General features: G+C 44.5%; 1 protein-coding gene across 3 annotated transcripts in view; it reads left to right on the top strand.

Annotated features, from left to right (window-relative positions):
* The first annotated feature begins 635 nt into the window (after nucleotides 1–635).
* IL7 (interleukin 7) overlaps nucleotides 636–13,162 on the top strand; it is a 51,055-nt gene continuing 38,528 nt past the window's right edge. Inside the window, exons 1-2 of one of the 3 annotated variants that reach the window (XM_084864335.1) lie at nucleotides 636–3,108; nucleotides 8,793–8,926. In XM_084864335.1, coding sequence (XP_084720461.1) covers nucleotides 3,099–3,108; nucleotides 8,793–8,926 — 144 coding nt within the window. In that variant the 5' untranslated portion in view covers nucleotides 636–3,098. The remainder of the gene's footprint in view (nucleotides 3,109–8,792; nucleotides 8,927–13,162) is intronic. The other 2 variants (XM_084864334.1, XM_084864333.1) reach the window with 2 other exon arrangements.

Genomic DNA, 13,162 nt, shown 5'->3' on the forward strand with positions numbered 1-13,162 from the left:
GTTCAGTTTATCAAAATACCAGCCACTCATTTAAATGTTCTTTTGGAAATTTTTACAAATGGTATTCTCTAATAGACAGGGAATTGAATGAATCATAAGAAAAAAATAGATCAGAGATCTTGGGTTTCTTGGTTCCATCCTTCCTTACTTCTATACAAGAACCCGATTTTATCAATTAATACATAAACTAGAGGCCTGATGCACAAAATTCATGCAAGGGCTCAGGCCCCCTCTGCTGGGGCTTTGTCTGGTCTAATTAGCATATTACCATTTTATTATTGTAGATCAGCGTTTTTCAACTGCTGTTGCCTGGTGTGCCGTAGGTGCAGACAAGACAAGAATTTTATAATTTTTCACTATTTTGTTTACTTAATATTTCATAATAAAGTAATTATAAAATACTTTCTTTGTGTTTATTTGATTCCTATTCAAGAGAATTATTTTATATATAGTCAATATAGGCACAGAGTTAAATTTTTTAACATTTTCTAATGGTGGTGTGCCTCGTGATTTTTTTCATGAAACAAGTGTGCCTTTGCCCAAAAAAGGTTGAAAAACACTGTTGTAGATAGACTCTAGCCCCTCTCATACATAATAACTTGATGTGGTGAGAATGTGCCCACTTTCATGCAACAACAAAAATTCCAAATCTTTTATGAATATGTTCAAAGAGAGTGAGGAATTTACATCTCTCCTGGAGCTCTGAATAATTTCACCTCATGCTTCCTCAAAGTTCACTAATGACAGGATTTGTGGTGATTGTGGGGGGGGAAAAAAAAAAAAAGGAAGATGGAAGTTATTTCTCCTGAAGAAGTTATTGGTAGATGATCTTTTATTTGTCCCTGAAAAGTAAAACAAAAAAGTGCAGGCTGATGCAATGTCTGTGCCTCAATGCCACTGTCAGGGATTTTAAGTAAATAAATAGCCAGCCTAGTGTGCTTGGGCACAGAATTCCCAGTTAGGATTCCGTCTCCACGGGGCACCTCACTCTTGGTTCCAGTCACATGGCAACACTCAGCTTTGTCCACCCGTCCCTCTCCTGTTCTCACTGGCCTCCTCCTGTCCATTTGCCCTCACATCCTCTCTTCCATCCATGTTCTCATTCACATTTTGTCACTTCCTGGTTCTCTCTCAGGCTGTCCCTGGGCAGTGCTGTCTGAATGCTCTGAAAGCTGGATACTGTTCCCAGTGGGAGGGAGCGTGGCTGGGACAGGGGAGAAGCAGGCCAGTGTGGCTGGGGCCCAGGTCAGAGCGGGCAGCAGAGCCCAGGACACCCAGCACCTCAGGCCTGGGACAATGCTAAGGGCCAGAGGACAGTCTCAGAGGGTGGCGAGTGTAAATCAGGCACCCTGCCGCTGAGAGGGGGGGACCATCCTGGCAGCAGGGTGTTCGTGGTGTGCCCATGGGCAATCCTGGAGCACCGAGGCTGGATTCGGGTTTGTTCTAGGAGCAGAGCTGACTGGACCTGCCTCTGGATTGGATGCGGAATGTGAGACTAAAAGGAATGAGGGATCCAAGTTTCAGGTTTGAACAACTCTTCTCACTCTCTTTCATTGTTGTTCTCTCCTCCGCTCCTTTCCCTCACATCTTATGGACTGGAATGCTTCTAGCCCAGGGAGCTCCTGCTCAGAACTCACAGCCTTCTGACTGTCCGCACGCTGGGGCAAAGGCGTGCCCACAGGACCCTGGCCCTGTCCCCTCCCGGCACGGCCCTGTCCCCCTCCTGGCATCAGTTCCGAAGTTCTTTCTAAGAACTTCTAACACTGAGTTCCAGGCACGCGCTGCGGAGCCAGAATGGGACGGGCTTGTGTCCAAGTTCTGTTACCAACTAGCAAAGTGAGCTCTGCCGAGTTACTCAAATCCCACATCTGTGAAGGGCAGGTAAGAAAACCCAGTCCAGAGCCAATGACCCACACGTAACAGCCCTTATTATCAGAGTTATTATAACCATTACACTACCCACCTTCACTTAAGCAGAGTTTCTGCAAAATATCAAAAACCAAACCAAAGCAGAACAGTCATAGCTAGCTAGTTCAGGCCTGGGGGAGGGGGAGGGGGGGAAGGATGGGGTGTGGTATTAACTCCTCAGTAACAAGCGGTCCAAAGGGAAAGCGTGCTTTCTTAGCCAACTCAGATAGACGTCAAAGTCACGGTTATTTAACTGTGATAGACTCCACTTCCCCCGACTCGTTGGGGCTCTGATTCCCACGGCCACAAAGATATGGCAGGTGGACCACAGGGTTACTTCTGTGCAGTATCCCCTGGGCAGGTGCACGCACACAGACGGCAGAGAGGGGCTGCTGGGCGGGAATCCAGGGCCTGAGGACAGGACCCTCTCCACCTCCTCAGTTCCCTTGTCCATGAACTTGGCGTCCTGTTGGCTTTTCTGCACAATTCGCTGGGGCTGTGAGTAAACGGAATAGCAATCATGTCTCTGATCACAAAACACCAGCCTATGACATTTCACAAGACGCTGTCCTTGTCCGCCACACCCACGGCAGGAGAGCGCCGCCCTCCCCGCGGCCTCAGCCCGCACTCGCCCGGCTCTCGCCCTGCACCTGTGTCGCCCCGTGGACGCGGTGGCAGCCTATGCTTTGCGACCCCAGCGGCCTCGGTCGCAGTGGCCTGGCTCTGCCAAGGCGGTTAGAGGTCACCGGCAAAGTGTCCCGCCCGGAACCCCCGGGGTCCTCCCGCGGCGCCCTCCTCCGGCGGCGGCCCCGGTGCCCAGGACGCGCCCGGGGAGGACGCAGGTGCGCGCGGGAGGGGAGGGGGGCGCTGGCGGCGCGGGACCAGGAGCCCGCAGCTGGAACCTGCAGCCCCGGCGCGAAGTAGAAACTGAAAGTGCACTGCGGCGGATCCTACGGAAGTTCTGGGGGAAAGAAGGCCGAGCCCAGAGCAGCCGTGGCGTGTGCCGCGCCCCCTGGGATGGATGCAGCGGCGGGCGCGGCGTGGGGCAGAGGAACCGGCCGCAGAGACGGCCGCCCGGCCCGCCTCCCGGCGCCGCCGCGCAGCCCGGGGTCCCGGCAGTGAGCATGGCCTGCGAGAGCCCGCTCGAGCTGCAGCCGCGGTCATCATGACCACGCCGCCCCCCGCAGACCATGGTCCATGGTAAGCGCCCCGCTCCGCTCCGCGCCCCGCTCCGTGCACAAGTCCAAGTCCGCGCGCCCGGCACGCACGCCGGGGGCTCGGGCCCCGCGCCCAGGCGCGTCGGGGAGCAGCTGGGCCCTGCCCTTTGGACCCGCCGGGCGCACCGGCTCTCCCACGGGCAGCGGAGCCGCGCGGCGTCCCTGGCCCGGAGCCACCGGCACCTGGGCGGCCGGCCCGGCCCCGGCGCAGCCTCCGCGCCGGCCGTCGGGGGAGCCGGGGCTCCGTCGGTCCCCAGGTCGGTCCCCAGGTCAGTCCCCAGGTCGGTCCCCAGCCCCGCTGCCCTCGGTCCCCTCGCCCAGCTCCCCGGCCCTCGCTCGGGGCGCGCCCGACGGCTACTCACGGCGCGGGCGGCGGGCGGGCGGCTGGAGCGCCAGCGGCCCCGGCTCCGGGAGAAGTGAGAGCGCGGAGCCCACGGGCGGCTTTTAAACCCGGGGACCGGTCCCTGGAAAGCCCCGCTGTCCTCCCGCCGCGGGCCGGGGAGTTTCCGACGGGGCTGGACCGCGCGCCTTTGCCGGGAACCAGGTCCTCCCGCGGTCCCCGCGAGCGGCCAGTGTGGGGTTTCTGTTTCTTGCTATTTGGGGGCTCCTTGGTAGCGGCAGGATTAAATATGCATAATTCCAAATGATAGACTCTTGCTGAGATCGCATCTATTTTATCTGTGCCAAATGCGGACTTCACATGGACCAGGGCAGAGAGGGTTTGCTGGGCTCCGCTGGCAGCCAGTGCAAAGAACCCCAAAGTTTACTGGAAGGAGAAATGAGACAGAGGGAAGCGAGGGAAACGGATCTGCTGGGGGAACTTGGAATACTCTCTTCAGCCAAAGGAGCCTGAGGGTGTGGGGGAGGGTGCGGGCGAGGGTGCCGGCATAGGGAGCCGCTTGCTGGTCCGTTTGATGCCTGGTTTGTGCACTTTCCTGGCTCTGAGGGATCCAAAGAGCTCTTCCCCTCTCACCAGAATGAAAGAATCAAGAATTGTCCTAGCCCAGAATTCCCGGATCAGTGAGGAAATAAAGGGGCGGGGGTCACAGGGTAGAAGCGGATTTGGAGGGGGTTATGATGGGCGTCCTCAGGAGGTTGGTGGAGAGATAGAAGTTAGGCTGTATACCGCCCTGTGCTGCCCTGGCCGGCTGGCTCAGTAGCTTGGAGCATCTTCCAAAGCATCAAGGAGTCCGGGTGCGATTCTGGTTGAGAGCACACACACAGGTTGTGGGTTTGATACTTGGTCAAGGTGTGTTCAGGAGGCAACTAGTGTTTCTCTCCCAAATCAATTCTTTAAAAAGAACTACTTAAATCTGTTTTAAAACTTAGGTCTATTCCTGTTTTCCTTACACTGCCCACCCCACGGGTCTCCTGCAGTTTCCCTGTCTGGATCCCTCTGGTTCTGTCTGCTCCTTGCATCACCTGTGGCCTGAAGAGAAAGCTGAAACAAAGAAAGGAAGCCAGGGTGTCCGTCATGAACAAGGAGCCTTTAATTGCTGAAACGTGTCTGTATGGATCATGTACCATAAAGTATCAGCAATGCCGGAACTCTAAACTTTGAATAATGACTGCAAGTGACTTTCTGCACATTTTTCCCCCCAATAGATTTCACTAGAAGCTTTATCCTTTTTCTTTGCTCCTTCTTTGGGAGTTGAAGTTACTGAGGACCTATTATGTGGTCCTCAACTGTGCTGAGTACCAGAAAAAAAAAAAAAATGGATTAGTAAGGAAAACAGCAACCTGAGAAAGATCAGAAATCCTGAACAAGCACCACATCAATGTTGAAACATCCTAAACAAAAATGGAAAAGGCCGCTTTGTAGGACTAACTTAGATGTCATATTCACATGTGAGCTTTTTTTTTTCTGCTTCACCTCTGCCACATACCCTGGCGTGTCCTTCTTCCTGAGAGGAGAGGAGGATGCGGGTCCCGAGCTTGGCCAGGAAGTAACTCGGTGAGTCCACGAGGAGCAAGGTGCGGTGGTGCACATTCCCTTTGACCACACAACGGTTTCTTTAGGAAGAGGGTAGCTTGGTGGCTAAAAGCTGAGTTTCTAGACTCTTCCACCTGGCACACCTAGCTTTGAATCTTGCTTATCAGCCACCATATATATATATATATATATATATATATATATATATATATATATATATGTCAAACAAGATTCTTTGGGCTCCAGATTCTTCATCTGAAAAAATACTAATAATTAGCATATTAGTATATAATACTTGCCTCATGAAGTGGTTGTGAAATATGACATGCAATGTCATAGGTTGATTTCAGAAATGTTTAAGTATTTATCATGGGATTTGTGGATGGAATTTACATTCCAGTCTGAACATACTTGGAGCAGTTATTAGATTTCTTTATGATGTGAGCATCACCTTAAAAGCTGGTTTCCATACAACAAATGTCTGTTTTCCACTCTTCATTATCATTTTCTTTATTCACCCATTTGCTTGTGCCAGTTGACCAGATTACATACACTCATGTCTTCCAGTCCAACCGGAATGTCTTTTGACCATTTTTTTCAAATTCCCAATGAAAGCAAGTCTATGCAATGTCTATAATGGACCATCAATTAACACTTATTGATCTTCAAGGCTGATGAAAAATTGAATTGGATGGATTGTAGGAACTAACTTATTTATGTTCACTTTGACCCCATAACTTAAGTAGTTGAGGATTGAATGTATTATTTGGCTTACATTAAAAACCATCAAGAATTTCTAGACAGCCATCATTTTGGTTTAACCAGATTCCCCACTGAAAACAAATTCTCCAGTTTCAATCCCTTCAGGAGATCTAAGGAAAATTCCACAAGCCCCAGCTCGCCTTGCATTATTCCTTATGGTTTATCTTTTCTGTAACCTAATGAAAATGGCAAGATTGGGGGAAGAGTGGGTATCTATATATACTCTGAAACAAAACAAAGTAAGAGTTCTTTTCCTACTGGGGCAATGGTAAAAGCAACATTCATGTCACTATCTCCATGAGAAAAGACTTCCATTACAGACCAAAGTGCAGGTCATGAGGAGCTGTGGGTCCGAAGCCCGGGCTGCATTTGTCCAGGAGGCGATTTCAAATCTAAAAGTTACTGCATTTCGATGGCCAGGTACATTATGACAATTTTGGGTGTTTGAGAATCGGAAGGACATGGAGGGACCATTTAGTCTAAAGTTCTCATTTTACAAATCAGGGGAGTGAAGCTTAAAAGATATTCTGTCATTCATTCAGTCAACAACTTAACATCACACCAAGACAAAAGCCCCAGGACACTTTGCTTTCTCTCAGTCTGTCTGGGGCTAACCTATTTAGCAACAATGGCAACAAAAGACACCCTTTATCGACAAGTCCAATTATGATTTAGAATTTGTAATTAGTTGTGATTCATAAAAAAAAAAAAAAAAAAAAAAAAAACACTGAGTTTTCCACCAAGTCGTCATTGATGACATGCCTCTCAATGAAGAAATAGGCTGATGGGAATTTGGAAGCACTGATTACTGAAAGTTGGGGTGAAGAGGACACCCCATATAGAATATGTGCTCTATATAGAACATAAAACAACCTCCTTTGAAATAGCTTTGATGTAGAGTGGTAAAAATGCCTCTTTTCATGCTGGTACTTATTACTTTATTGTATTTATCTCCCTTAAAGGTCATGTCAAGTTACGTGCTCTATAATCTTTCCTTTATCATCTACTCCTCCCAGCATGCACCACGTGGGCATCTGGAAGGTGACACAGAAAAGGTCATCTCTCTACTATGCATAGAAGTCTGGTTATGAAGTTAGGACCTGGTCAATCATTAGTGATCCTGCTTGAGAATCTTCAGGATGCAGGAACAGAAGTAGAAGAAGGCTGCAGAGCTAGAAACTACTACACGGAAGTGGTCTGCATTCGGACCAATGTGCTTGCATGTTAGCAAAAGATTGTAGCCATTTCTGATCAAATCCTGGGGAGGCAGCAAGGTCAGGTTAAAATCCAGACCTGACAGTTACTACCTCTGTTTCAGAAAAAGATGAACTTGCAAAACTCTCTTGGTCTTTGGAACTACACAGTATGTAGATGACCTTAACAATGCTTGGCACATGGTAGGTGTTCAGTGAAAGGTAGCGGGTGTCCTCATTACTATTCACCTCCCAAGTGGATTATTGCTTGTCATGTATGTAGATATTTCTTGGCAAAGCAGTGAATGGAATCATGTCTCATTCTGTTTCTCTTGCCTTGTCAAGAGTCAGTGACATAAGAGGATGAGATTCATGGAGGATCCATGTTTGTTCCCAGATTTGCTTCCCAGCCTACTCCCTCTGTGTGTAAAATATGGGTCACCAATAGCACATAATTTACTGGGGAGTGCTACCAATTCTTACATGATGGATAATGATAGGATGAACGACAATGTTATTGGAAACTTCTGTGATATTTTTATCAGTCTTTAGGTATTTGTCACGATATCAGTACCTTGTGTTCTTAGCGATATAGTTTGTCTTCTTAATCAGAGAAGGCACACATGTGAAATGACTTGCACTCAACAAGTGCAGTGGAAGTTCATTTGGGAAATTCACAGGAAAGATGTTGTCAGCATAGCCCAAGATTTTCCAGAAAGATGCAGAGAAGATACTCTGACAGGCTTATGAAGAACCAAGTTCCTAGATAAGCAAGTTTTCATGTCTCTGGGAGCCACAGGCTTTCTGTTCAGTCTGTTACTACTGCCCCAAATAATTCATTTATAATTTCATTCTTTTTTATTAGATAACTAGAGACTGGTGCATAAAATTCATGCAAGAGTAGACCTTCCTCCCCCTGGCTACTGTCACTGGCTATACTCTGGCACCCGGGCCCCGGGCTTCCCTCACAGCCCTGGCCTCGTGCAGAAGGTCGTCCGGAAGGGTGTCTGGTCTAATTAGCATATTATGCTTTTATTATTATAGATTCTTTCTTATTAGATAATTGCCCCCAATTAGGAAGGCTTATAAAAAAAACAGATAGAAATCATTAGTTAACAGGGTGTGAACTTATTTATTGGGCTTTTCTAACACATCAAGAAGCTAAACAGAAGAGAATAGGGGTTCTGGGTACTTAGAAACAGAAGCTACTGAAAAGATAAGGAGTCTCAAAATATAATGTCAATGCTGCCACAGTTCTGGGAAGGGTAAACCATCACTAAAAAGCAAAAATATAATCACTGAGTCAGCATGGGATCAACCTGCGACGCCACCTCAGGAAGCTGCTGGATGCTTGGACAACCATTGGGTTTCCATATGCAGTCACAGGCCATAGATCATAAAATGCGTAACTTTTTCACCTGTCCTTAGTTTACTTGTTCACCTGTAGATGCCTTTCCTTGTGGGGATGTTCAACTTAAGTTGAAATTGGATAAACTGAATTCACATCCTGGGGTGTTTTCCAGAAGCAAAGAGACTCTATGGGCACCCACCACTGCGCTGCACTTTCCCAAACAGTAATTCCTGGTTAAAACACTACAGACACTCAGACACTAAATGTCTGCCCTGCTTTGGGTGTTACTTAGTATTGAGTTTCAGAGTTCCCTCCAACTCTATCCAAAACCGGGGATACATGTACAAGGATTAGAAATACTGAAACGCCACCACCAAATCAGATCACAAGACAACATTTAGCTGGTTCTTATGTGCTGTTGTCTTCAGTTTCTTTCAGGTATATCTTTGGAATTCCTCCCCTGATCCTCGTTCTGTTGCCAGTCGCGTCATCTGATTGTGAGCTCGAAGGTAAAAGCGGCGAAGAGTACCAGAATGTCATCATGGTCAGCCTCAATGACCTGGTATGTGATCCTTTGGCTTTCTCACATTGTAACTCATCAGGAAAATGTGATAGATGCTGTCGCTATGCAGTTTTATACTCAAGTATCCATTTATAATTATTGAAAGTGGACTAGCTAAGGGATGAAATTCAATGAGCTACTAACTATGTATTTTCATAGCTGGCAACCGTTACATCCTTTAAAAATAATTCTTTCCTAGACCTTCAGACCCCCACAACTGCCCCCTCAGCCCCAGCGCCCTTCATGTCTCATGAGCATAATTTAACATAACTGTCTGCATTCCTCACCTCCCATTAGCAGTCAGTCTCTGTGGAACCATTGTATCAGGAGAGGGGAAATAACAGAACATAACATGAAAAGGTATCATGGAAAGAGATATATAGCTATTTTATCTGAATATGTGAACATATATATAGTTTATAATTTGATATGAGTAAGTTTTTCTATTTACTATGGACAATTTTTATAGTAGATTTTATTTTATAATAGTTGAAAGTTTTTAGGAAAGATGAGCAGAAAGTAAAGAATTCCCAGATGCCCACTGTCCCTCTGCACAAGTTTCCCTATTATTTACATCTCGCATTCTTGTGGTACATTTGTTATGATTGATTGAACTAATCTTGATACATTATTATTCATTAAAGCTGATCATTGACATTAGGTTTTGCTCCCTGTGTTGTTCATTCTGTGGGTTCTCACCAATGCAAAATGTCGTGTGTCCGCCACGACAGTGTTATACGGGATGGTTTCACTGTCCCTGAACATCCCCTGTGCCCGCCGGTTCCTCCCTCAGGCCCTTCTCTTGAACCTAAGGCAACCCCGGAGCTGTTTGTGGTCTCTGTAATTTTGCCTTTCTGGAATGTCATGGAGTTGGAGTCGTGCCCTGGGTAGCTGTTTTAGGCTGGATTCTTTCATTAGCAATATGTAGTTAAGGTTCCCCCATGGCTCATTGCGGCTTGATGGCTCGTCCCTTTTATTGTCAAATAAAATTCCATTGAATGGATGCATCTCCACTTGTTTTTCCATTCACTGACAGGACTTATCTTGGTTGCTCCCAATTTTTGGCTCTTATGAATAAACCTTCTATAGATATCCACATGCAGTGCTTTGTACAGATGTACAAACTGAGTTTTCGAATCATTTGGGTAAATTGCTGTCTTGCAATGACTGGATTATATAGAAAGACCATGTTGAGCTTTGGGTAGTATGGACATTTTAATGACATTGATTCTGCTAATCTACAAACTTGATATATTCTACTTGATCCTCTATCTCCCTTTCAACATCCTGTAGTTTTGTAAGTATAAGTCTTTTACCTTCTTGATTAAATTTCTTCCTAAATATCTTAGGTTTTTTTTGTTGTTGTTGTTGTTGCAATGGTAAATGGGGTTGTTTTTCAGTTCCTCTATCTGAGAATTCATTATTGGTATATAAATATGTCATCAATATCTGTGTGTTAATTTTGTATCCTGCTACATTGCCAAATACATTTATTAAATTTAGTTGTTTTTTGGTGGAGTCTTTAGAGTTTTCTACTTTACAATATCATGTCGTCTGTGAATAAAGAGAATTTTGATTTCCTTCCTCCCTTCCAACTAGGACTTCCAGTATTGTATTGAATAAGAATAGTGAAAGCAGACATTCCTGTCTTGTTCCTATTCTTATGGAACATGGTTTTCATTTTTGCCCTTTGAGTATGATGTTGGCTGTATGTTTGTCATATATGTCATACATTATGTTGCAATATGATCACTCTATTCACACGTTGCTGACAGTTGTATCAGAAAAGGGTGTTGGATTTTGTCGAATGCTTTTTCTGCATTAATTGATATGATCTTGTGATTTTTGTCTTCCAATTTGCTTATGTGATGTATCACATTTATTGATTTGTGAATATTGTACCAGCCTTGTAACCTTGGAATAGATCCCACTTGGTCATGGTGTATGATCTTTTTAATGTATTGTTGGATCTGATTTGCAAATATTTTGTTGATGATTTTAGCATCTATATTCATCATGGATATTGGCTTATAATTCTCTTTCTTTGTAGTGTCTTTATCTAGTTTTGGAAAATGAGATAATTCTGGCCTCATAAAAGGAACTTGAAAGTGGCCCAGCTGGCATGGCTCAGCGGTTGAGCATTGACCTCTGAACCAGGAAGTCACAGTTTGTGGGCTTGATCCCCAATGTTGGGCACACAAGAGGCAGCCGATCAATGATTCTCTCTCATCATTGGTGTTTCTATCTCTCTATCCCTCCCCATTCCTCTCTGAAATCAATATAAATATATATTTTAAAAACAAAGAACTTGGAAGTATTTCTTCATCTTGGATTTTTTGGAATAGTTTGGAGAAGATGTATGTGTGTTATAAAACTCTCCTATGAAGCCATCTAACCAGAGAAGTTTTTTATTACTACTTCAGTTTCATCTGTTGTGATTGGCTTATTCAAGTTTTCTGATTTTTCCTGATTCAGTTTTGGTATATTGTATTTTTCTAGGAATTTGTCCACTTCATCCACATTGTCCAGTTTGTGGGCATCTACTTGCTAATAGTATTTTATACAAGCCTTTGTATTTCTGTGGATCAGTTGTTACTTTGCCCATTTCATTTTTTATTTTGTTTATTTGGATCCTCTCCCTTTGTTGCTTGACGAGTTTGGCTAAAGGTTCATCAATCTTGCTTATCTTTTCAAAGAACCAGCTCTTGGTTTCATTGATCTTTTATATTTTTTAGTCTCTACATTGCAAACCCATCAGGACCTGGTGCTTTCTTCTTTGGAAGGCTATTAATTACTGATTCTGTTTATTTAGTAGACATAGGCCAATTAAGGTCATCTACTTCTCTTACATGGATTTTGGTCACACATGATTCTTGAATCTTAAAATACATGTAGGTGATACCAAAAGCAGCAGAACAGGGTTGGGGAGAGGGTCACCTTGAAAAGGAATGTAATTAAGAAACCAATAGGCTTGGTGCGGTTGGACTATGGGATGCAAGATGAGAACCAAATCCTCAGAGGAAGCCCAGGTCACTCAGTGCTGTGTCCACCATTCAAAGGAGTCTAAGCACCAGGAAGCCACTGGGGAGTTTAGGGGGAAGACATTCAATGTAAATGCAATAAGTATAATACATGTTGAGAATAGAAATATTTGTCCTGTGTATTTATTGCTGTACCAGGAAGGAGAGGGAAGAAGAGGGAAACATGGATCATTTTCCTCCCAATCAGAGACTGAACCTGCAGCCTTTGGTGCAGGGGACAATGCTCAACCTAGTGAGTCACCCGGCCAGAGCAATTAGCTATCATTTCTAAGTTACACATTTTACTTAAGAATCCATGATTGAACATTCATTTTAATGATAAATAAAGCAATTGTCTGCCTCATGGAAAAATGTATTTTCACTGGCTCCCTCAGTTAAATTGCTTTACTGGGAACCAGCATGGCAGTGCAGTGTGAGGGGCCCTGAATGAGGGTCAGAAGACCTAGTTTGTTACTAGCTTTGTTCTTAGCAAGCATTGTGATCTTGGACACCTCATCTAACCTCTTTGGACTCTTCAGTCCCCTATAAACTATGGAAATGGAATTATCTCAGAGATCTCTCATAGTGCTCAAATTTTTTGAGACATGGGGGAAAAAAGTCACCTTCTTTTTTTCTTTTCTCCTTCTTTTCCTTCCTCTTACTTTTTATTGCTGACCTGTCTTGATTATTTTCCTCCTTTCATAAATATTCATCAATCCCCTACTATGTGAAATGCTCTATGTCAAGTTCTTCCAAATAATAATAATAATAATATTAAGTGGTCTCTAATGAACATATAATAAAGGATTGGAGTGAAATTTATTCAGAAATAATTATCTTATAAAGCAACAAATAAACCATACTTGTAGAAGAAAAGACTCTTCTTTAACCCATTGAATAGCACTGGTATCCTTTGACCATATCTGTATGGGTTTATTTCTGGACTCTTCGATTCTATTTTAATATGTTTTTATTGCCATTGATTTGAAGTAAATTTTGAACTCAGGAAGTGAGAGTTCTTCTAGTTTCTTCCTTTTCAAATTTGTTTTGGCTATTTCAGGTCCCATACAATTCCATATGGATTTAGAATCAGCTTTTTCAATTTATAAAAAGAAGTAAGTTGTGATTCTAATAGATTTTATTGCACTTGTAGATCAATTTGGGGAGTATTGTCTTTTTGATAATGCATAACAATGGTTATGATCCATGAATACAG

The sequence above is a fragment of the Pipistrellus hanaki genome (genome assembly GCF_964339955.1).
Source record: "Pipistrellus hanaki genome assembly, chromosome: 17".
NCBI classification, from domain to species: Eukaryota; Metazoa; Chordata; class Mammalia; order Chiroptera; family Vespertilionidae; genus Pipistrellus; species Pipistrellus hanaki.